Below are 25,749 nucleotides of genomic sequence, written 5' to 3'. Positions count from 1 at the left end.
CCACCATCCACTCTGCATGTCAACTGCACTCCCATGCTGCCAGGTGATGCCAAAAGATCGCTTCCTTCAGTGCATAGCCTTAGCTAGTCAGCCCAGCCCAAACGTGTGCAAGGACAGGGTTTAGTCTGTGTATGTTATGTCACTCATCCTACTCTTGCTAGGAAGTACAGGAAAGGTGTTGAGGTTCTTATTTTCACACACACACATTGCCAGCAGGAAGCTCTTCAGTTCCTCCATGGCACATAGCTGAAGGCTCCTTGCTGGGTGGCTCTTTGGTGTGCAGGTAACGTGTTCATCCGCCTCGTGCCACAGAACTGGGCTGCTTTCCTGGCACTGTTGGGCTTTAGAAAGCAATGCATTCAGGTTGAAATTTTGCCCACATACCATCTGCTTCTGCCTTATCTTCCTTCATTGAAAGGGATGAATCTATCATGTCCATTTGGCTTTCCTGGCATTGCAGAAGGTTGTGGGTTTGTGTTAGGTTTGCACTTTCAGAGCTCCTGCAACAAGCTCCTGCTCTTGTTTTCCAGTGAAAGATCAGTGACAAAAATCAATACCATCTTCATAGCTATAATGAATGTGACCTGCAGCCTTTTATAGGATGACCACAAGCTTCCATCATACGTCTAGAGGACTATTTGCAAATATTGATTTGTGTTGCAGATTATCTTTAGCCATTTCATATCCAATCCTAAGGTCTTGCGGTGGTGCTCCCTGCCCTCAGTTTGGTATCAAAGGCTCAGCTCCAATTTAAAAGCCCTGTCTGTAAGACACTGATGATAGCTGAGGTTGCCAAGTTAGGAAAATGAGGTGTTTCAGGGTATTTTAAGCTTCTTAAAGAGGCTGGTTCTCAGAAAACACCAACTGAGGGAAAGCACTGCTTTGGAGTCACAGCAGATTCTGTTTACTCGAAGCAGGGGGAAAAAAAGTGGAACCTTCATATGCAAATGTATGGCATTTGGAAATGTCATCTGGCTGCATCCACATAGAAATGAGCCTCTCCCTCCCAAGGCTGCTTTGATAGAGGAATTGCACAGTAGCACACAAAGCAGGAAGAGCAGGACACCGCAATGGGTCAGGTTCAGGAAGTTTTGTCTCTTAATCACTGCTTAAGGAAGTTGACCAGTATTGCTGGGCAGCTGCATAGTAAACTGGGATTGCTTATTGTCAAGGCCCAGGGCTGGGCTGGCCACCAGACAAGTGACCAATGTTCTCAATGAGCCTCTCTACCTTCCCAAATGGAAGAGAAAGGGAAAAAGGGAGAGAGACTGATGAGCTGGGAAAGAAACTAAATCAGGTGAGATAGAAAGAAGAACAATCAAATGAAACAGAAGCAGAGACACAAACCAATATACAACCCAACCCCTGATGGCAATGATGTCACCATCATCACTGATGCTGTGGGCAGGCACTGGAGAAGTCCTAGACTGGATTCAGCAGCAGATGGGAACTAGATTCAGGAACTGGATATGCAAATTATCAAAGTGGAGTCACCATTCCTGGAGGTGTTCAGATGTGCAGCACCTGACACGCTGGGACATGGTTTGGTGGGCATGGTGGGGTCGTGTTGAGGGTTGGACATTTCCAACCTTAGTGATTCTGTGAGTCTCTAATTGGTACTTTCTGAAGGGGTAGAAAGCTGGTCCCACAGGGCTGGTGGCATCTCTCTTGGGGAAATCTGAGTGAAGGGACTGTCAGCAGCATGCTGAAAACAAAGAGTAGCTGGGTTAGTATAAAGAGGGATTGAACCTGGTATAGAAATGGGGTTAAAGCACATGGATTCAGTCATGGCATGAAGGAAGGGCCCCTTTGCCTGTGATAAACCCACAACACAGCCCCACATCCTTAGATCACATCATGGCAAGGACTGCAGTGATGACCTTAAAGAGATCTGTCTGTCCAGTTTATCCACCAGGTATTGAGAGGTCACTTCACAGAATCACAGGTAGGGGTTGGAAGGGGCCTCCAAAAGTCATCGAGTGCCAACCTCATTCCAAGCCAGGATCACCCTGGGCAGGTCACACAGGAACACATCCATGGGAAACTCCACAACCTCTCAGGGCAGCCTGCTCTCAGGCACTGTCACCATCACTGGCAAGAAGTTTCTCCTCATGTTGAGGTGATACTGACAGCTAATACAGGAATGGCATAGGGAGCTGAAGAGCTTGCCAGTCTACCAGGCTGGGAAGTAGGCAGGTGCCATTGCTGTGCAGTGATCCATGGAGCTGCTGAAGGAAGAGGTCAGTGTATCATCTCTTGGTGACCTCAGATCAAGTGTGCAGCATCTGACACAGCAGTGACCACTGCTTTTATCGACAGCCTCCATAGGGCTAAGTGGATGAAATGTGTTGGTGAGGAAGCAGAGGAGGTCAGACAAGGTGAGACAACAGCCTGCTTTAACTCACTGAATGAAACCATCACTCCAGGGAGGAGTTGTGTCTAATGTGAGCACCAAAAAAACGCTGCTGTGAAGCAACGAATTGTCCCACGTGGCCTTTTTCCTTCTCTTTCATCTTGGTTCTTCAGACATGTAAGCAATGGTTGCTGGTGTCTGCTTGTATCCCTGAGCTATTTTGGGCTTCTGTTGCACCTTGTATTGCAGTATCTACATGGCAGCATCTATTTGTGTGTGTAGGAGCCTCAGCTGCTATACAGTCTGTAGGGTAAGGTGTCTGCTCCTCACCAGTGGATATGGATGGAATGTGACCACTGACAGAACAAAGGGAAGATTGTAGTTAGCATGGGAGCACAAAGGGTCTTAGCAGGGGCAAGGAAGTGATGACCAAGTTGCCACATTTCCAGAAGTCATTGCAAACATAGAAGGTTCATTGGATCACAGAATCATAAGATACATAGAATGGTTTGGGTTGGAAGAGACCTTAACGATCTTCTAGTTCCAACCTTCTGCCATGGGCAGGGACCCCTTCCACTAGAGCATCTTGCTCAAGGCCCCATCCAACCTCGCCTTGACCACGTCCAATGAGGGGACATCCATGACCTGCCTGGGCAACCTGTGCCAGTGTCTCACATATAGCATAGCCCACATCTGTATGCTGACGAGCTGGAAGCATTTTGTTCCCCATTTGACCATCTGGAGATTATTAGTGTCTCCATTCATTGGTTTCTATTATTAATGATGGCAGCAGGCTGAGTAATTCTGACACATTGCTGTGGTGGTGTTTTTCCTCCCAGGGTGCTGGGACATCTTGCCATCATCTCCAACATAAAACCCACTGGATTGTTTTTTTAAAAGCAAAGTGGGTGTTATCTTATTCCAGGAAACTCATTTGCATGGGGACAGTTAAAATTAATAAATTACTGCATTGAGGGAGTCTATTTTATGCCTGGGAAAAGAAGGAGATATAATTTCATTCACAAACTTCCATTTATTTCCTTTTCCCTCTTGGTAAAGCAGCTAATGTGGCAGGGTTGTGCTGCCATTCAGCCAGACATGGCCAGGCTGGAGAGTTGGGCAGAAGGGAACCTCATGAAGCTCAACAAGGCCAAGTGTGGAGTCCTGCATCTGGGGCAGAACAAAGGCATGCCCCAGTAGAGGTGAGGGGTTGACCTGCTGGAAAAACAGCTCCATAGAGAAGGACCTAGGTGTGCTGGTGGACAGCAGGTTCACCCTAAGTCAGCAGTGAGATCTTGTGGCCAAGAAAGCCAGTGGTTTCCTGAAGTGCATTAAGAAGTGTGTGACTAGCAGATTGAAGGAGATTCTTCTCCCCCTCTACTCTACAGAGATGCTGAGAGACCTGGGGCTGTTGAGCTTGGAAAAGAGCAGCCTGAGAGGGGAAAGAGCAGCTAAATGGCAGGGGGAAATAGAATGGGGGTAGATTCTACTCAGTGGTGCCAAATGGCAGAACAAGGTGCTACAGGCACAAACTGAAAGGCAGGAGGTTCTCTCTGAAGCTGAGGGCAAAAGTCTTTGATGCAAGGGTGCTGGAGCCCTGCAGCAGGCTGCCCAGAAAGGTTGTGAAGTCTTCTCTGGAGAAATTCCAGATCTGCCTGAACACTGTGATCCTGGGCAATCTGTTCTAGGGGTACCTGTGTTAGCAGCAGGGGTGGACTGGATGATCTTCCAACTCCCACTGCTCTGTGACTGTATGAACGTCCTTCATGTGCTGTCTTTGGGTTCTTTATGTAGAAAGCCTAGCTCAGAGATGATACTTGGAGTGGCTGCAGGATAATGGTGCCAGGCATTTTGAGCTGACATTTGGTGCCTCACTTTCCAGTAGCAATCAGGGAGAGTGGGCTGAGGAGCTCCCTCCTGAGCAGCTGCATGCACTTCCTGCTGAATCTTCTCTCCAACGCCCACCCAGACAGGGATTTCTGCTGCTCTACTCCACTTTGACAAGACTTCACCTGCAGAGCTGTGCGAAGCTCTGGAGCCTTCAGCACAAGTAGGACATGGACCCGTTGAAGCAGATCCAGAGCAGGCCACAAAAACCATCCAAGGGCTGGGGTGTTTCTGCTGTGAGGCCAGGCTGAGAGAATTGGAGTTGTTCAGCATGGAGAGGAGAAGGCTCCAGCGAGACATTCTGGTGGCCTTTCAGTGCTAAAGGGGCCAATAAGGGGCAGACTTTGTAGGAGAGCCTTTTGTGACAGGACAAGGGGTGATGGGCTTTTAAAGAGGGAGATGTAGGCTAAATACAAGGAAGGTTTTTTTGGACACTGAAAGTGGTGAGGCTCTGGCTCATGTTACCCAGCAAGGTGGTAGATGTCTCATCCATGGATCCATTCCAGGTCAGCTTGTTGGAGGCTCTGAGCAACCTGCTCTAGTTGATGTCCCTGCTGACTGCACGGGGTGGGGGGTGTGGACTGGATGAGTAGAGATCTCTTCCAGCCCAAACTATTCTATGACTCTGATTTTCAGGCAAGTTCCTTGCACACACTTTCTTCATTGTAAGGAAAAAATTTGTGAGATCAAGAGTAAAGTTTTTAAAGAAGGGAGCACAGTGTCAGGATCATTGATAGGTCAACTCTGAGCAGCTCTGAATGGTGAGGTATGGCTGTGTTGGTGGACAATAACCTGGCTCTTGGCAGCTTTGTCAAGGACAGAATGTCCAGAGCTGTTGAGCAAAAGACTCAGAAGAACCTCTTCTCTCCTCATCAGGGTTGAGTCAGAGCTGGGATTTATCATCATGGTTCTTCATTCCAAGTAACCAGGAAGCCTGCTTAAGGACTTGCTCTGGGATCTCAGTTTCTGTTAGATGCTGTTAGAGAGGAAAGGAAGTACTAGAAAATGTACTAAATCAATTCTGTGCTTCCAGAGTGAGCAACACCATTACCACCCCATTCGTCCTGATTTTGCAGAAGGACCTTTGAACTCTTCCTCCAAACACTCCTGTGCTAAGAAAGTTCTTTTGTACCCTAGAAGAGCAGCTGACTCTGAGGACTGCAGATGAGCAACATAAGCTTTTCCTAGGCTCATCCACAGAACTCAGATTCCCACTCCGAGTCAGTCACTCTAGCTCTACCACAAACCTCAGGACATCCTCTGCTCCTGCTCCATAAGCTGATAGTCTCTGGACCTTTATTTTGATTTCAAATAGGACCTGCACACCAAGTGTCTATCCTGCAGAGCAGAAGAGGATTGCTAAGTCCTCAGTGCTCTGCAGCACAGCTTTGGGAGAGCTGCCAAGGAGCTAAAAGGAGCAAGGAGGGACACACTTCCAGAAGGGATTGAGAAGGTTAGGGACATATATTTGACCCCAAAAAAACCTTTCCCCCTTCATAAATCCTCTGATAATGTGATGTGCAGGGAGTCACTACCTCAGTATCAAAAAGAGCTTTCAGCTGCACACTTGACTGACCTCAGCAGTATTAAAAGATTAAATTATTATGTAAGTCAATTCTCCTTAACCACTGCCTCCAACGAGATAGGTGTCACCATCTCATCCTTCATTTGATGACATCCATGTGTGTGTATGTTTTCAGTCCCTCCCTTGACCCAGTGAGGACTCAATACCAAGTTACCACAGATAGCCAGCCCATATTTTCTCATATGGGCATAACTCATCAGCTGTTATTTCCATAAGCTCCAATATTCCACTCTGTACAACAGTGAAGATGCCAAAATGACAATTTACAGGCTGTGGTCCTCTACTTTGCTTGCCTAAAAATCACCTAGAAAAACCTCAGTGATTCAACCCTAAAGACTGGCAGAATTGTTAAGTGCCTGACAGTTAATTTTTGGACATAAGAACCCTATTTTTGACTGGTTTTGAAATCTAATTTCTCCCAAGTGGATTGCAGGACCGCAGGTCTGGAAAGAATTTTCTGGGCACTCCAGGCAGTACTTCACATAATCCTCATCAAGGGCTCTAATGGATTTATTGGTTTGTCAGCAGTGCTACTCATCATGGTCAGTTGTCAGGAGCTGGGGACTGGTGAGGGCTGTCTGCAGGAGGACCTGGCTGTGTTGTTTGAATTACTTGCAGAGTCAGGTCCTGCAACTGGGCAGGCTCTTTTGGCTTTAGAATTTCAGCCTTAACTGGAAGTCAGCCTGACATCCAAAACCTGAAGGGAAGGCATAGAGCTAAACCAGAAATTAAAACTGAAATAATGACAGAATTACAGAATCACAGAACTAACCAGGTTGGAAAAGACCTTAGAGATCATCAAGTCCAACCTATCACCTAAGACCTTCTGGTTAACTAAACCATGGCACTAAGTGCCTCATCCAGTCTCCTTTTAGACACCTCCAGGGATGGTGACTCCACCACCTCCCCAGGCAGCCAATTCCATTGCCAATCACTCTGTGAAGAACTTCTTCCTAACCTCCATCCTAAACCTGTCCTGGTCCAGTCTGAGACTGTGTCCTCTTGTTCTGTGACTGGGTGCCTGGGAGAAGAGACCAACCCTCATCTGGCTACAACCTCCCTTCAGGTAGTTGTAGAGAGCAATGAGGTCTTCCCTGAGCCTCCTTTTCTCCAGGCTGAACAACCCCAGTTCCCTCAGCCACTCCTTGTAGGGCTGTGCTCCAGCCCCCTCACCAGCCTTGGTGCCCTTCTCTGGACTCATTCAAGTATCTCAACATCTCTCTTGAATTGAGGGGCCCAGAACTGGACACAGTACTCAAGGTGTGGCCTAACCAGTGCTGAGTACAGGGGCAGAAGGACTTCCCTGGTCCTGCTGGCCACACTGTTCCTGATACAGGCCAGGATGCCATTGGCCTTCTCTTGGCCACCTGGGCACACTGCTGGCTCTTGTTCAAATAACCAAATGTACTTCAAATCAGCTCTTCCACCCCTCCTCAACAGCAGGCAGGAGCAGCCACCCATACTTTAAATAATGCATTTAACCTTTCAGAAGATAATCTGTGGGGAAAGGCAGGCTGACTGGATGGCTGGTTACTGGGTAGCTTTTCACCATCCAGTTTACCCCAGCACCATAGCTCAGCATCTCTGATGTGGATGGCATTGCCCTGCCATCCACAGAAAGGCTGGGGAGCGAGAGTTCAACTGGGAGGTCCTTCTGGTATGCAAGACTCTTTCAGCCACACAAAGTAGCATCTGGCCACAGTGCTTGTGAAATTTAAGGACATTGAGATGCTTGTGCGTGTCCAGAGAAGGGCGACAAGGCTGGTGAGAGGCCTCGAGCACAGCCCTACGAGGAGAGGCTGAGGGAGCTGGGATTGTTTAGCCTGGAGAAGAGGAGGCTCAGGGGTGACCTTATTGCTGTCTACAACTACCTGAGGGGTGGTTGTGGCCAGGAGGAGGTTGCTCTCTTCTCTCAGGTGGTCAGCACCAGAACGAGAGGACACAGCCTCAGGCTGCGCCAGGGGAGATTTAGGCTGGAGGTGAGGAGAAAGTTCTTCACTGAGAGAGTCATTGGGCACTGGAATGGGCTGCCCGGGGAGGTGGTGGAGTCGCTGTCCCTAGGGCTGTTCAAGGCAGGATTGGACGTGGCACTTGGTGCCATGGTCTAGCCTTGAGCTCTGTGGTAAAGGGTTGGACTTGATGATCTATGAGGTCTCTTCTAACCTTGGTGATACTGTGATACTGTGAGCTGCTTTTACCAGCAGGTCTTACAGGCTGGCACATTCTGGCACTGACCAAAGATGTGAGGCTGAAGAGGCAAACAGCACTGCAGAAGTGCAAAAGATGTTGGCTTGATCCAAGTGGCATTTTCTATCAGCAGAGTGCTTCCAGAAAAAGGTCTCTGCATAGATCTGGAGGATGTATTTCTCTGTGACTAAGAAACATGGAGGGAATTCCATTTGTCTGGGGAGAGGAAAGACTGACCTAAGTGGTCTAATTTATATCTTCAGGCTTCTGCCTCACATTGGAGCCATCACAAAAAGGCCAAGATGAAAATTCCACACAGAGTTGCCAGTAACACTGCAGCAGGCCTGATGTTGAAAAGGAACAACTGAGGTTGACATTACTGAAAGCTGACTGACCTCAACTTTGGTCCCTGTCATTGCTTTATGAATGCTGATCTGCTGTGCTTGGAAACAAGTGGGCAGCCTGGCTCCCTGCAGGGATGAGGTTGGTGTGGTAGAGGGGCTCCTTAGTTTGGTAATGCTATAGTGAGACCCATGTGGATTGCCTCTAGTGCTGAATGTGTAAATTATCTCAGATGGTAACAAGGGGGGAAGTCTGCACCTATTTCATTTAGCTTCACTCTTTTGAACTTTGTGCAGTCTTGTTTGATCCATAATTTAAACATGTTGCTATTCATCTCCTCTCTTTATAGAGCTGATTTATGGTTCTTGTTTCATGGTCTTGTAAATCCTGTGGTGCGTTCATGGCAGTTGTCATAGAATCAGAGCAGCACTGTAGTTGGAAGAGACCTTTAAGGTCATCCAGTCCAACCATTATCTAACTCTGCCAGGTCTGCTGCTAAACCACAGCCCTCAGCACCACATCTCTGCCTCTTTGAAATTCCTCCAGTGCTGGGGATTCAACCACCATCCTGGGAGCCTGTTCCAGCCTTTGAAAACGTTTTCTGTGAAGAGGTTCTTGCTAATCCCATTTAAACCTCATCGAGGACTGAAAGGTGCTCAGATTCCTTATGAACAAAGGAACTTTAAAGACTGTCCTGGTGCTTTGGGGTGCCTCTTTTATATCTGAAAAGATGCGTTGTGTAATGATGTCTCGAGATGTTATTTTGATTGGATTCAAAATGTTCCAGAAGAGGAGGGGAACTTCTTCATGGGAAGTAAATGGTGCTTTCACTGTGGTCAGTCTTTTCAGCGCTCAAAATGGCAGATCAATCTAAATACAGATTTGGGGATATCCCCTCTCTCTTCCTTGATAGAATCATAAAATAGCTTAGGCTGGAAAAGACCCTTAAGATTACAAAGTCCAACCATTAACCCAACACAAACAACTCCACTGCTAAACCACATCCCTCAGCACCACACACATCCTTTAAATCCCTCCAGGGATGATGATTCCACCACTTCCCTGGCCAGGCTGCATCATGACTTGACCTTTTTAGTGAAGACATTTTTCCTGATGTCCAACCCAAACCTCCCTTGGTGCAACTTGAGGCCATCTCCTCTCATCCTTGTGTTCAACCCCTGACTCTTTTAGAGGAGTCATCTGTCAAAATGAGGGTCTGTGGACACTTTGTGTCTAAAGTATTGTGGTTTCTGTCTAGCCAGGTGACAAGTGTTCCCATATGAGGTGTGGAACCTGTGGAGTGCTAGCAAAGCTTGGGCTATCTCATTTTGGATTCAGCAGAGTGCTTTCCATCATAACGTTTCACTTAGAGGTGTAATTACAAGTTCTGCAGGATCCTAGATTTACTTGAAAGTCTGCTAGAGACCTTTCTAAAGAAAACACTGCTTCTACCCACAGAGTTGCAGGAAGAGGAAAAATCATTCCTCTTTTTGCCAGCCCTGCAGCCTACACACAGCCTACAGATCTAGGAGAAGTCCTGGTTCCCCTTTCAAGCCCTAGCAGATTAGTCTGTCCTGAAAGTAACAGTTTCCCTTACCATCTTCAAGTGTGGCTTTATAAAGAAAAAAAGAAACCAAATGTCCTTCTCTCATTTTAGCAGCAACTGTTGGCTCTCCAGAGAGAGGGGGCAGTTCTCACACAGCGGGGTGGTGGTGCATGGACAGATAGCCTAGTGGCTGAGAAGGAAGGATCAGAGATACACAGCCACACGTGCAGAGCAGTCTCCTGGACATCACTCAATGATCATCGACTCCAAACCCCTGCCAGAGCAGGATCAACAAGGGCAGGTTACACAGGAACACATCCAGGCAGGTTCTGAAAGTCTCCAGAGGAGAGTCCACAACCTCTCTGGGCAGCCTGTTGCAGTGCTCCAGCACCTTCATCATAGAGAAGCGTCTCCTCGTGTTGAGAGGGAACCTCCTGTGTTCCAGCTTGTACCCACTGTTCCTGGTCCTGTCACTGGGCACCACCAAAAAGAGCCTGGCACCTTCACCCTGATGCCCACCCCTCCAATATTTATAGACATTTATAAGGTCCTCTCTCAGCCTTCTCTTCTCCAGACTAAACAGCCTCAGTTCTCTCAATCTTTATCCATAGCAGAGATGTTCAAGTTCCCCACTCATCCTCACAGCTCTGCATTGGACTCGCTCCAGCAGGGTCCTGTCTCTCTTGAGTTGGGAAGCCCAAAACTGGGCACAGTATTGCAGGTGTAGTCTCACCACGGCAGAGCAGGGTGACCTGCTGGACACACTTTTCTTGATGCACCCCAGGATGTCATTGCTTCACTTGGCCACAAGGGCACATTCCTGGCCCAGAGGTCCTACACCCAGAAGTCATCTGGCATGGTACATAAATGATGGACTCCAGAAAGTCCCAAGCACATCCAGATCTATGTGTGTGCCCTGGAAAGGTCCATTGGTAGCCAACACACGTCACACCTCTGTTCTTGGAAGCTTTCCAGGGGGAAAAAGGAGCATACCTGAAGTCCCGGTAGGATGATGGCCCTCTGTGTGTGTATTTCATATACTGGTAGCCACCCTGCCACTTAAGTGACTGATGGGCAGTGAGAGATGTTTTGCACCAGACCAAATGAACCTAGTGCTCACCCCTCTTTGCAGCAGCAGAAATTCCTGGGCAAGCTCCCACTGTAAGATGCCTCCTGCCAGTCTGTGCTGTCTGTGCCGTCCCAGAACCCATGGTCAGCCCTGAGCGTGGGATTGTCACAGATCCCTCCCCTCCTCCAGTACCTTGTCATTAACAGCCCAGGTGTCCCAGTGGAAGGAAGGAAGCAGGAGAAGCAGCCAGGGCTGTGTTCAACACCTGTGCATTTCAAAAGATGCTTTAACGGCTCATGGTGCAGAGGTTCTGCAGGTCCTAAGGATGAAAGAGAAGCTCCTGCTGTAGAGGGTGTCCTGCCATTGCTGTTTGCTGGGAGCTTGGTTTAACCTAAGGATAACAACCACCTTCGTTAGTGCAAGGTTAGTGCAACTAACCACCTTGGTTAGTGCAAGGGACTCTGAAAACTCTGCTTGGACAGCAGTGACAGGGAAAAATTCATTATGAAAATCTGAATCTTGGATCTGCAGCAAGCACTTTTCCCAAAGGTGGGATAGTGCCTGCTGCCAGCATGGCTGGCTCAGAGGCAGAACACAAGCTGCTGCAATCGTTTCATAACACTTGGGGACCTCCTTTGGAATGTGCAAACTGCATTTCCTCAGGCGTCTACCATGAGGTTTACCCCATGCACCAGTACAGGTGAGAAGGCTGACCTGCTGGAAAGCAGCTCTGCAGAGAAGGACCTTGGAGTGCTGCTGGACAAGAAGCTCACCATAAGCCAGCAGTGGTGATATTGTGGCCAAGAAGGCCAACAGTATTCTGGGATGCATTAAGAATGTGTCCTGAAGGCCAAGAGAGTTTCTCCTTCCCCTCTACTCTGCCCTGGTGAGGCCACATCTGGAGTACTGTATCCAGTTCTGGGCTCCCCAGTTCAAGAGGTACAGGGAACTACTGCAGAGAATCTAACAGAGGACCATGAAGATGCTGAGGGACCTGGGAGCATCTCTGTGAGGAGAGACTGAGCACCCTGGGACTGTTTGGTCTGGAGAAAGCAGCCTGAGCAGAATATGCCCAAACTGTCCATATTAATGACCTGCAAAACTCATGTGAGTTTATTGCAAGCATCACTCTGTATTTCAGCTCCTGATGTAAATACTGAGCACATCAGCTGTTTGAAACCACCATTTTCCTGGCTGCTGGAAGGAAGGCTTTTTCAGTATTTGGAGTCTTCGGGACTGTTTAAGAGCTGCAGAAGCAGGCAGAAAAAGTCAAACTAGTTTGAAGGTACCCACCTATGATATGGGGTGAGGAGAAGGCACAGGACTCTGGGTCATGGGCATGCAGCACTGACAATAACCTTCATCTCTGGCTTCCTGCTCCTCTTCTTCAGCCATGAAATTGTCTTTCTGAACTTGTATTGAATGACCAAATGTACTGTATTACATGTAAATGTCCAGAGTCACCATCCCACCCCTGCCTGGGTGTGAGGAGAAAGGTCATAACAAGAACAGCAATGGGCAGGCAATTTTCGCTCTGTAATCAGTTGTCAAGTATTCAGATCACTTATTTTGGTGCTTCCTTTGCTGTAACTTGACAGGCATGAGATATGCAAAAGAAGGACAGGAAGCCTTGCCAAGGTTTGTGTCCACGTCAGCCTACCTGCTTGAAGGTGCAAAGCCTGGCTCTTGCTTCCCACAAACACCTTCCATGCCTTGTTCTTGATCTCCCTTTCTGTGGAACCTTGAGCTCTTGCCATGATGTTCCTTCATTGTCAGGTTAATGTTCCCTTCACCTGTGTTCACAGAGAATGCAAATAAACTGGAAGAAAGTGCAAGAGGGATCTACATCCCTTGTCCAGAGCATTACAATGGCTTCTGCATGCATGGCAAGTGTGAGCACTCCACTAACATGCTGGAACCATCTTGCAGGTAACTAACTCTTCTCCTACCAATGAGAAAAGGCAGGAAAATACTGACTATAAAGCACTTAATGCAGATAAAACTATGGAAAATAATGGTAATCATGGCCCTTGGTGTTGCAGACCCATCAGACAATTTTGCCTGGTGGCAAAGGAAAGACTGATATGCATGAAGCACCATTGTCCTGGGACATTGGGCTGGGAAAGCAAAGATACGGAGCAGACAACCTCCCAGGGCAGATCCTCAGGACAGTTTCTCCCAGCTCCTGCAAACAGCCAGTCGCATTTTGCTCTTTGCAGCTGCTGAGGCTTAGGTTCTCCGTTCAGCTGGGAAATGTCCTTTCCTCAAGCTGCTGGCTGCAGTGGGAATGCAGAAGAGGAAAAGGGTTGGAAGGTCAAGGCTTAACCCATCAGGGTTAGTACATCACTAACACTTCTGAGAGGGGTCCAACAATCCATCTATGATTGCTGCTGCCGTTTACCTGGATTTTCCTATCTTCCTGTTTGGGCTAAAATGGGAAAAGCAGTGTTTGTGCCTCAAAATCAGGGAGGGCAGATGCCAAGCTGCGGGGTGGGTTGGCAGCAGCGAGCAGCGCAGCAGGCGGCATTGGGGCCTGTGGTTGCAGCATCAACAGAGGGTTTTTTATAGCAACCAGACGAAATGTAAATGATGTATCCACTTGCAGGAACATCTAATCACATTTTATATGGAGCTTGGATGATTGCTTATCACCTCCTTAGGGCTAATCTGCATAAGGAGGCACCACAAGATGGCTTTTTCACCCTCCCCCACCTCCCCAAAGGAAGGGAGAAGTCTGAAATATGTCGTGCAAGGAGCTAAATGGATTCTCATCACAACATGCAAGCAGTTCCATTTGATGCTAGATAAGTCCCAGTCCTCTGGGCAACTCCTGGCACCATCACAGTGTCATTCACTCTCACAGAGCATGGCAATGCTGAGGACCTGAAACCTTTCCTCTGAGAGGTCGAGGAGGCACCGGTGCAGCCCATCCTTCATATAAACACAGCAGCTTATGCTTAGGCCACTGGGGGGTTTTCTGCAGATACAATCTGGGGATGAAGGGTGCAATTCTTTGAAAGCAGCAGGTCCTAACTGTTAAAACAAATAACATTTTCTGTTTCAGATGTGATGCTGGCTACACTGGACAACACTGTGAAAAAAAGGACTACAGCGTTCTGTACGTGGTTCCAGGCCCAGTGCGATTTCAGTATGTCTTAATAGCAGCTGTGATTGGAACCATCCAGATTGCCATCATCTGTGTCGTAGTCCTCTGCATTACAAGGTCAGCACCTCTGCTGTTTTGCAGTAGAACAAAGAACAGGCTTCTGTTTTTCCTGCTTTGTGCACTGACAACTCAGATTCTTGCTGTGGCACGGCCGATAACGAATGTTGTTTAATTCACCAACAAGCAGAAGACAGCAGCTGGACCAGCCAGCCAGTGTGGCTTCATTACCATGACTGAATTTTTGCCTCCATCTTAATCAAACTTAGGTAGCAGCAGTGCCTACAGCAACTGAAGTTGCCTGTTTTGCATTCAGATGCTTGGACAAATATTGTTAATATAAATAAGGGGGATATAAATACAGCAGCTGGATCAACACTTAATAAAACTAATCATATCTCCATCTGGCTTCCTCAGAGGCCCATTCCCTTTGTCCTAATCAGGCAAAGCACACAAACTTTTAAGCCTGTTTGCAATCCCCTTGATTAAATGATTTCATTAGGCTCGTGTATGTGTTCAGAGGTACTACACACATTCCGGGTTCTTCACTAGATGGTGGCACACCAAGCCATGTTATTTTTTCCTCTAATGAGCAGGACAGGGTTATCTGACTGGAAATGGCAGCCCCAGGGTAGCCCAGGTTGAGAGGGGTAAAAGCAGTCCTTGCCCTCCACGTACCAACCTCTGCTTCCTCACTAAACTGTGTTACTCTCTCTCTAAGGGCTTGGGGTAAGTTCTGCACTTCAGATCATAGAATGGTTTGGGTTGGAAGGGATCTCCAAAGGTCATCTAGTGCCACCCCCTGCTGTAAGCAGGCACATCCCCAACTAGATGAGGCTGCTCAGAGCCCCATCAACCCTGACCTGCAGGGATAGGGCCTCCATCACCTCCCTGAGCAACCCGTTCCAGTGTTCTACCACCCTCATAGTAACGAACTTCCTAATGTCCAAACTGAATCTACCCTACTCTGGTTTCAAACCATTGCCCCCCGTCCTATCACTACAAGCCCTTCTAAACAGTTCTTTCCCTGCCTTCTTGTAGACCACCATCCAGTACTGCAAGGCTGCTTTGAGGTCTCCCTGCAGCCTTCTCTTCTCCAGGCTGTCTCAGATGTCTCCAGGCTCCTCTCAGAAATCAGGAGGTTGAATTAATCAAGTTAGCAACACAAGCAAACCTTTCTTTCAGAAAGAAATTTCATTTTAAAATTCCAAAGCCCAGGATTCATTCCACAATGGGATGGATTTCACATGAAGTGACACTGGTGCTAGCAGAGGGCAGGCTCTAGCTGAAGGCCTGTAGTTCATGGTGTTGTTCCCTAGGGGCTAGTGCTGTGTCCAGTCTTGTCCAGCATCTTGATCGATTCTATGGATGAAGGGCTGGAAAGCCCTCTCAGCCAGCTGATGGTAATAACTGGGAGGAATGGCTGACAGCCTATCAGGCTGTGCTGCCATCCAGCGAGACCTGAACGGGCTGGAGAGCTGGGCAAAGGGGAGGCTCATGAAGTTCAGCAAGGATAGGTGTAGAGTCCTGCACCCAGGGAGGAACAACACCATGCACCAGTATAGGTGAGGAGTAACCTGCTGGAAAACAGCTCTGTGAAGAACCACGGAGTAGTTCTGGTGGACAACAGGTTCACCTTGAGCCAGCAGTGTGATCTTGCAGCCAAGAAGGCAATGGTCTCCTGGGGTGCAATCAGAAGAGTGTGACCAGGAGGTTGAGGGAGATACTCCTGCCCCTCTACTCTGCCCCAGTGAGGCCACATCTGGAGTACTGAGTCCAGTTCTGGGCTTCCCAGTTCAAGAGAGACAGGAAACTACTGGAGAGAGTCCAGCAGAGGCTACAAAGATGCTGAGGGGCTTGGAGCATCTCTGTGAGGAGGAAAGGCTGAGAGATCTGGGGATTTTTCAGCCTAAAGAAGAGCAGCCTGAGAGGGGATCTGATCAATGCTCAGCAAGAGCTAAAGGGTGGGGGACAAGAGGATGGAGACAGACTATTCTGGGTGGTGCCCAGTGACAGGACAAGGGGCAGCAGGCAGAAACTGCTGGACCACAGGAAGAGAAACATCTGTGGTGTGAGGATGCTGGAACCCTGCAGCAGGCTGCCTAGAGAGGTTGTGGACTCTTTTCTCTAAAGAAACTCTAAACTTACCTGGACATTGTGCTCCTGGGCAAGCTGCTGTGGGTGCCCCTGCTTTAGCATGGGGGTTGGACTGGATGATCTCCAAGAGGACCCTTCCAACCACTAGCCTGTTGGGATGCTGTGATTCTGTGTGGTTTGTACCTCTGCCACCTTTCAGAGCTCCTCTGTGGCACTACCTGGCTGTGACATTTATTCCTGGAAAAGACAAAAGAAGAAAAAGAAATCCTAGATCCTTTAGCCTAAAAATGTAGCACAAGGCAGCTGCTTTTTTGGCCAAGCTTAGTCCATTGGCTCCGTGGTAGATGCTGACTGAGGCAACAGTGTGCAGCATGAAGAAGATGGTGTGGTACCTGAGGAGGGCTCTGATTCCCTGTGTTATTTGTCAAGTGACTCTAGCTTTGTCACCTGCACTTCAGGCTGAACCTGCAGCCCATGCACTCTGTGCCATAATGCAGGTCACCCATCAGGCTGCTTTCATACCTAGATGGCACCTTTTCCCCACACACTCTGCAGCCAACTTCATTTGTGATCTTTTGACTTTTCTTTCCTGTAATGCATGTAATTACTGCCAAGCATCCTCCAGCCTAGCATAATGACTCGAGGTACATTTGCCAAAGTGTGCTCTTAAGTGGCCTAAGAGAACTCCGCATGACAGAAGAGCGGTGCAGCGGTGTATGCATAAGTAATTGGGGGTTTGAAGTCGGCTGCTTTGGAGAACCTGACTGCACTAGTTTGAACTCCACACCCTGAACCCTTCTAAGTGTTAAAATCACCCTACCAGTTTCCTGAGAGAATAAAAGGAAACTTCTGTCACTCAGAGACAAATTATTTGCTGCTCATTCCGTTGCAGCTTCACCTAATTAATCTATCGAATGAGTTTGATGCACTCTGCCCAAACTCTGCCTCTGAGCAACAGCAGACTACCACTGTAAATATTTTAGCTATCATTAGCATATCAGCTGCTGAAGGGGTCCAGAGCACAAGTCTTACGAGGAGTAGATGAGGGACCTGGGGTTGTTAGCCTGAAGAAAAGGAGTCTGAGAGAAGATCTTCTCATTCCACAAGTCCCTGAAAGGAGGCTGGAGTGAGGTGGGTGTTGGTATCTTCTCCTAAGTAACAAGTGATAGGAGAAGAGGAAATGGCCCCAAATTGTGACAGGGGAGGTTTAGGTTGGCAATTAGGGGAAATTTCTTTACTGAAGGAGTGGTCAGGCATTGGAACAGGCTACCCAGGGAGGTGGTGGAGTCACCATCCCTGGAGGTGGACACGGCCCTTAGGGGGCATGGTTTAGTGAGCACGGTGGTGTTGGGTTGACAGCTGGCTCTTAATGATCCTGTAATTACTTTTGTTGCCCTTAAAATCATGTCTGTCCAGCTGTGCACATCTGTGAGGTATCCTCTGTCGCCACAAGGATCTGAGCCATTCCCAGGTGCTTTTCGGGCCATCACTGCACCGACACTTTGACCTGAATAAACAAGCTCTGCTGCTGACTTAGGCTGTCCTGCCCCTTCGTCACGATTTTGTGCCACCATTGGCATCTCTGTAGCCACACAACAAACCCACTCAAGGGGTGGATTCAGCTGAAAACTCAACCGCCAACATTAATGCTTCTTTGATGCGGTTGTGCCTCCTGGCTAGTCATGGCCAGGGCCAGCGGTGGGCATTAACAGCTGGCATAGAGGCGGGGGCCAGAAGCCAAGACGTTTTTAAGGCCAGGCTGGATGAGGCTCTGAGCAACCTGATCTAGTGTGAGGTGTCCCTGCCCATGGCAGGAGGGGATGGAGCTGGATGATCCTTGAGGTCCCTTCCAGCCCTGACAGTTCTGTGATTGTATAAGCACAGAGGGAAGGAGATGAAGCAGCAAAGCACAAGTCCTACGGCTAAGGGCGTGTGGCTTAGGTAGCTAATAGAGGTCTGGGTTTGTGGCATCATGATCCTCAGCAGTTTACAGCTTTGCATTTTCAGTGCTTCCCTGACGCCTCGTCTCAGCAGCTTATTGATGTGCAGAAATAACTTGATTAAAAATGAATGCATAACATATTTTACCTGCCACGACTCACATTGCGAGCAGCTCAGGCTTGTGAGCAGGCTTCAATGGAAGGAGAGCAGGCAGCCTGTGCTCCAGCACCCAGCTTACAGTGATGTAACTGCTGCGTTCAGGAACGAACGCCTCCCACACACAGGGCACCACAGAGAGCTTCTGATTAAAGACTAAGGGCCAAGGAAAAGCTGTCACTCGGTTTGAGCAGATGATTAAGTCTGAAAAGTTGGTTAAATGCCAACACCTCTCTTAAGAAACCCAGGTGGACTTCAGACACAGCCTACCTGTATGTGCAGTACTACTGCATTTAAGCAAGCCTGCTGTCAGGACGTGGCCCTGGGGCTTTCCCAGGCTTCCATGCAATTAAAACATGGGATTTTTTGGTTAAAAGATGTCTTTTCATCACCTTAATTGGAGTAATCTCCACCTCTGGATCAATGTCTCTGAGCTTGGGCTAAGTGACTGCATAGATTATGGCATTATGGGATTTAGGAAAATGTCTGTGAGATCTCCATCATTTTCCAGCAGTCCTGGCTCACCGGAGAGGTCCCAGGAGACTGGAAAGTGGCCAACGTGGTCCCCATCCACAAGAAGGGTCGAATGGAGGAACCTGGGAACTACAGACCTGTCAGCCTGACCTCAGTGCCAGGGAAACTGATGGAGCAGGTTATCCTGGGGGCGATAACAGTGCACCTGAGGGGTGGCCGAGGGCTCAGGTCCAGCCAGCATGGGTTTAGGAAGGGCAGATCCTGCCTCTCCAACCTGATCTCCTTCTATGATCAGGTGACCCACTTGGTGGATGTGGGGAGGCCTCTGGATGTGGTCTATCTGGACTTCAGCAAGGCCTTTGACACTGTCCCCCACAGCAAACTGCTGGCTAAGCTGTCAGCCCATGGCTTGGATGGCAACACTCTGTGCTGGGTTAGGAACTGGCTGGAGGGCTGGACCCAGAGAGTGGTGGTGAATGGTGCCACATCCAGCTGGCGGCTGTCACTAGTGGTGTCCCTCAGGGATCTGTGCTGGGCCCCATCCTCTTTAACATCTTCATAGATGATCTGGATGAGGGCATGGAGTCAGTCATCAGCAAGTTTGCAGATGACACTAAGCTGGGGGCGGATGTGGCTGGGTTGGAGGGCAGAAGGGCTCTGCAGCAGGACCTTGACCGCCTGGACAGATGGGCAGAGTTCCAATGGGATGGGGTTCAATAGCTCCAAGTGCAGGGTGCTGCACTTTGGCCACAACAACCCCATGCAGAGATACAGGCTGGGGTCAGAGTGGCTGGAGAGCAGCCAGACAGAGAGGGATCTGGGAGTGCTGATTGATACCCACCTGAACATGAGCCAGCAGTGTGCCCAGGTGGCCAAGAGAGCCAGTGGCATCCTGGCCTGCATCAGAAATGGTGTGGTCAGCAGGAGCAGGGAGGACATTCTGCCCCTGTGATCTGCACTGGTTAGACCACACCTTGAGTACTGTGTTTAGTTCTGGGCCCCCCAGTTTAGGAGGGACACTGAGATGCTTGAGCGTGTCCAGAGAAGGGCGACGAGGCTGGGGAGAGGCCTTGAGCACAGCCCTACGAGGAGAGGCTGAGGGAGCTGGGATTGGTTAGCCTGGAGAAGAGGAGGCTCAGGGGTGACCTTATTGCTCTCTACAACTACCTGAAGGGTGGTTGTGGCCAGGAGGAGGTTGCTCTCTTCTCTCAGGTGGCCAGCACCAGAACAAGAGGACACAGCCTCAGGCTGTGCCAGGGGAGATTTAGGCTGGAGGTGAGGAGAAAGTTCTTCACTGAGAGAGTCATTGGACACTGGAATGGGCTGTCTGGGGATGTGGTGGAGTCACCATCCCTGAGGCTGTTCAAGGCAAGATTGGACGTGGCACTTGGTGCCATGGTCTAGCCTTGAGCTCTGTGGCAAAGGGTTGGACCTGATGATCTGTGAGATCTCTTCCAACCTTGTTGATACTGTGATACTGTGAGATGCTCATCTCCTCACTTCCAGTGGGAGCAGTCAGTGTCCACCAGTGCCCAGGAGCACCTGGCAACACTCCCTAGGATTGCCAACCATCCTGGACATCGCCCAGCCACCTGCTTCCTCCACGTTTCTTACAAACTCAGGCTGTCTGCACCCGCTGTGGCTTCCCATGCCTGGTTCTCCACCCCTGCTTCTCAAGGCTGGGTGCTGCCTGTAAAACCTCACACCCTGGAGCTTAGGAGGAAGCTCTGGTATCTTGGTCATCTCAATCCAGCAGCATTCAGCAGTGCTGTCTCTCAGCATGTCGAGGTGTCCTTGCTGTCCCCTAGGGAGCACTGAGAGCTCCTGCTGAATGGGCTAGAAAGGCCACTGAGCTGCAGCCAAAAGACTGTCAGTATGCACACTGATATGAGACTCACCAGGAGATCCCAATGAGTTACCAATGTGCTCTCATGGCCAAGAAGGCCAACAGCAATCTGGAGTGCATCTCTGCTCCCACTCTGCCCTGGGGAGGCCTCATGGATTATTTGTTCCAGTTCTAGGCTCCTCAGTTCAGCTACCAGAGTGTGACCAGTGGAGAGTACAAATGCTGAGGGGCCTGGAGCATCTCTATGAGAAGGAAAGGCTGAGAGACCTGGGACTGCTTAGCCTGGAGAAAAGCAGCCTGAGAGGGGATTTATCAATGCTGATCGATAGCTAAAGGATGGAGGAGGGTCATGACAGTGGGTCTGAGCTCTTTTTGGTGGTGAACAGTGACAGAATGGGAGGCAGCAGCTACAAAACAACCCAGGAGGTTTCACTTGAATTTAAGAAGGAAATTCTTTGCTGTGAAGGTGCTAGAGCCCCAGACTGTGCTTCCCAGAGAGGGTGTGGAGCCTCTGTCTGTGGAGAGATTCCAAACACACCTGAACATTGTGATCCTGGGCAACCTGCTGTGGGTGCCCCTGCTTTAGCAGGAGGGCTGGACTGGATGGTCTCCAGAGGTTCCTTCCATTCAAGAAAAGACTGGATGAGGCACTTAGTGCCATGGTCTAGTTGACTGGATAGGGCAGGGTGATAGGTTGGACTGGATGATCTTCGAGGTCTCTTCCAACCTGGTTGATTCTATGATTCTATGATCACTGCCATTCTGTGATTCTGTGATGACAAAGGGCTGGGTGAATCAGCCCCATGTTTGCTAACAGCAGCTCCCTGACTCACTCAGAAGGTTTGCCTGCCTTTTGAGGAGCACAGGGTGAAAAAGGAGCTTGTCATGCAATTGCAAATCAGCTCCAGCCTGCATTAGTTTCATAGTGAAAGCTCTGACGTGACCTCAGAGAGCACTGGAGATGCAGGCAATGGTTTTCCTGGAGTAATGGTAGGAGCCTGTTTCACTGCTTCCAAGAAAGGAAGAAGGTGAAATACAGCACAGAGTCATACAGCTTCTCATGAGGGGGTGGTCCTGTTGGCTTAAAAGTGAGGCAAATCAGGACAATCTGACCCATATTTTTTTAGACACTTACATAATTGCATTCCAGCATTTTGAAACACTGCCCAACTCATTCCGCTCTTGTTTGGCCTTTCAGCTGGCATCACAAAAACACTACACCATCACTCCCATTAAGCAGGGGTATATTAAAAAAAAAGCCCATCCAGCCTTTTATTTAAGGGGTCAGTACAAAATTATTTCACTCTGCTTTTTGCTGGTAGTTATTTGCCACAGAGCTAGAGGCAGGTGCTCTGAGCTCTCAGTGCACCCAGGGGGTGGGCTGCCCTCAGTGCATGACCCACAGTGTTTCACAAGGTGCTGCTGAAAGCCTTCCTCTAGCAGAAAAAGAAGGTATCCAAATGGAAAAGGATTTTTTTTCCCACATCTGTGCAATCTGGAGTATCGTGGGGCTTGCTATCACACTGCTTCAAGAGGGTGTGCAATCTTTTTTGTTTCACTGCCCATGCAGAGGGCAGGATGACACATAGAACTGTTTGGGTTGGAAAAGAGACCTTTCAGGTCGCAGAATCACAGAACTAACCAGGTTGGAAAAGACCTTTGAGAGCTTTGAGTCCAACCTATCACCTAACACCTTCTGGTTAACTAAACCATGGCACTAAGTGCCTCATCCAGTCTCCTTGTAGACACCTCCAGGGATGGTGACTCCACCACCTCCCCAGGCAGCCAATTCCTTTACCAATCACTCTTTCTGTGAAGAACTGCTTCCTAGTATCCAGCTAAACCTCCCCACCCTGTTGCAGCTTGAGGCTGTCCTCTTGTTCTGTAACTGATTGCCTGGGAGAAGACGCTGACCCCCACCTGGCTACAGCCTCCTTTCAGAGGTAGTTGTACAGAGCAGTAAGATCTCCCCTGAGCCTCCTCCAGGCTGAACAACCTCAGCTCCCTCAGCCACTCCTCATAGCGTCACCCACTCCAGTCATTCTCTAACTGCACAAAGCCTGGTGCTAAACCACAGCCCTCAGGCTGTGGAGTCTCCTTCTCTGGAGAGGTTATAAACCCACCCAAATGTGTTTCTGTGCAACCTGCTCTAGGCAAATTCACTTTGTCAGGGCGGGGGGGGAGGGCTGGACTCAGCTATCTCCAGAAGTCTCTTCCAATCCCTATCATTCCATGGTTTCCTGTGCCATACTCTTGTTCACACCATGTTTTGTGAGGTTGGGTTTGTGATATGGTGCAGGTCTCTTCTCACAGGTAAATAGTGATAGAACAGCCTCAAGCTGCAACTGGGGAGGTTTAGACTGGACATTAGGAAATTTTTTTCCCAATAAGAGTGGTCAGGCATTGGAATGGGCTGCCTGAGGAGGTGGTTGAGTCACCAACCCTGGATGTGTTTAAAAGTCGTTTGGATGTGGTGCTTGGGGATCTGGTTTAGAGTGAACCTTGCAGAGCAGGGATATTGGTTGGACTTGGTGATCCTGAGGGGCTTTTCCAACCTGAGTGATTCTGTGCGATCAGGCAGCTCATTCCACGAGGCAAAGCACCGAGGGCCAGAGGATGCCTCCGCCACCCGCATGCCTCCTGCCATTGTTAAGAGCCTTGATCTTCTCACCCCTCTCTTTTCCAGGAAATGTCCCAGAAGCAACAGAATCCACAGACAGAAGCAGAACACAGGGCACTACAGTTCAGACAACACGACGAGAGCATCGACAAGGTTAATTTAAACGAGCGCATGTTTCCACAGTGGCAAAACTAACCGCAGAGAGCTTTGGACTCCAGAATTCAGTATCATAGACACACACAAACACACACACACAAACAAAAACAAACAAACAAAACCAACAAAAAGATTTAAGACAAGACCTACACATGTTGCCTTGCATTTGTGGTAATCTACACCAATGAGAACATGTACTACTACTACTACTACTACTACTACTACAGCTATATTTGATTATGTATGGATATATTTGAAATAGTATACATTGTCTTGATGGGTTTTTTTCTGTAATGTAAATAAACTATTTATATCACACAATATAGTTTTTTTTTTTCTTTTTCATGTATTTGTTATATATAATAAATACTCAGTGATGAGAGAAAAAAAAAATTTGCTGTGTATAGTCCTGGGATGTTGTATATGGACACTAACAAATCTCTCTTCTTTTTTTTTTTTTCCCTTTTCTTTCCTTTTTTTTTTCCCTTTTCTTTTTTTTTTTTTTTTTTGTCTTTTCTTTTCTTTTTTTTTTTTTTTCCAGTTCTAGTGGCAATTTTGAGTCTACTGAACTCAGTAGTAGGGTTTTGAGTTGGTCCAAGATCAGCGACAATTATGGATGTGGGAAAGGTGAAGAATAATTTAACCTACATTGAGGAGGGATAAAATATTTCAGATCCGGAGTCAACTACATGTCATCAGCCTTCTTCTCCCGTGCCATCTCTCTTTATCCCCCCCCCTCCACATCCCCCCCCCATAGCTTAGGAAGTCTTTGCTTTCTAAATTAAAATCCTCACCGAAGGGGAAATGGAAATTCTCGGTAAGTGCAGCGAGAGTGTCAAGGGGATAACATTTCAGTCTGGGAGGGAGTCAGGTGGCTGTCAAGGTGAACCCTACAAGAACACTTAGCAGAGTCTCCAACTCTGGTCATTGGAGTGAGGGAAAATTGCTTCTTACTGCTGATTGAAAATTATTAGGTTAAAAAAAAAGTTAATAACATAATAACAGCCAAAATGCCAGCACCATTTGTACCTCATGAACATGCTGATAGATTTTTTTTTCCAAGAGAAGGTGAAAAACCACTCAGAATATCCCAGACGAATAACTTTGTGGGTGACCCAGCCCCATTAAATGTAATGAACGCCAATGTTGGCTATACCTGAGGAAAATAAGGGCATGTGTTTTGTCACATCCACTTGATGGACAAGAGGCAAAGTTATTTTCATGGTAGCTGAACCTCTCCAAATATAATAGAAGCTTCTTTCAAGAAGTTAATGCTGCTCTAGGCAGTGCTCTGAATTTTGAGGATGACAAACTGAGACTGAAGGGCAGAGGGTGGTAGCTTCGCTTCTGCATAACCTCCACTCCACTGACTACCAGACTTATATTCACCCTAAGTAACATCACTGAACTAACACTCACACACACACACACAACTCTTGGACCGGTGCTCATGGCGCTGCTCCTTGACAAAGAGACAGTGCCAGGCAGAAAGTACCTGTGACAAGTACCCATGACCAGGTTTAGGAGCATTTCTCACTCAAGGTCAGGCTTGATGGGGGAATCTCAGCAACCTGCTCTGGTTGCAGATGTCCCTGCTTACTGCAGGGAGGGTTTGGACTGGATGACCTTTAAAGGTCCATTCCAACCCAAACCAGTCTGAGATTCTATGATCACTGCATGAAGCAATTGCATTTGGGTCAGGATTAGAACTGGGGTTAGCTGGGATGACGTCTCCTGAGTGCGTTTCCATTTCCTGCTTCAGAACTGGTCACTTACAACAATCACCACCACCCTTACTGGTGATAGTCCACCCAATCTGGCCTTCAGACCTGGGGGAAGCAACACTTCTACTCTAACATGGCTTCTGGTCTCCCCACTCCCTGCCCCAGCCTGCTTTAAAGTGAATCCATTGCATGATGTTCACACGGTCTCAGTTTTTGTCTTGTTCGAGGTTTCTTGGCTTTTTAAAGGTAATAAAGAGGTGATGGCAAGAGATGCTTCCAGGCCCCTGGTCTGTGCTGATTGGTGGGAGCGGGAGCGCGGTGCTTTCGCAGGCAGCGGGGCAGACAGCAGCACTGGGCTGCCAGCTCTGCTTCCCGGAGCTGGGGAAGGTGGACACAGAGAGGGGCTGTAGAGCTACTCCCTGCTCCTCCACCCTCACCCCCAGCTCTCCAAATCTGAAGACTGATGGTGTGGGGCAGGAGTGTGCAGCAGAGTAGACGTGACCCTGGAACCCTGGGCCACTAGGCCATTTCCATACGCAGAACCCCTATAAAATGCTCTCCTTGGCCCAATCCCTGCTGGTTCTGTCTGCCATGAACAGGTTC

At 48.6% G+C, this 25,749-nt stretch overlaps 1 protein-coding gene across 1 annotated transcript in view; it reads left to right on the top strand.

Annotated features, from left to right (window-relative positions):
- TMEFF2 (transmembrane protein with EGF like and two follistatin like domains 2) overlaps positions 1–25,417 on the top strand; it is a 173,621-nt gene extending 148,204 nt beyond the window's left edge. Inside the window, exons 8-11 of the mRNA XM_064158782.1 lie at positions 12,775–12,898; positions 14,034–14,192; positions 23,333–23,419; positions 23,964–25,417. Of these exons, the coding sequence (XP_064014852.1) occupies positions 12,775–12,898; positions 14,034–14,192; positions 23,333–23,419; positions 23,964–24,060 (467 nt within the window). The 3' untranslated portion in view covers positions 24,061–25,417. The remainder of the gene's footprint in view (positions 1–12,774; positions 12,899–14,033; positions 14,193–23,332; positions 23,420–23,963) is intronic.
- Positions 25,418–25,749: the final 332 nt, after the last annotated feature.

Source organism: Pogoniulus pusillus, chromosome 2 (genome assembly GCF_015220805.1).
Source record: "Pogoniulus pusillus isolate bPogPus1 chromosome 2, bPogPus1.pri, whole genome shotgun sequence".
NCBI lineage: Eukaryota > Metazoa > Chordata > Aves > Piciformes > Lybiidae > Pogoniulus > Pogoniulus pusillus.
The sequence above is the reverse complement of the archived record's forward strand: the minus strand, read 5'-3'. Positions and strand labels throughout refer to the sequence as shown.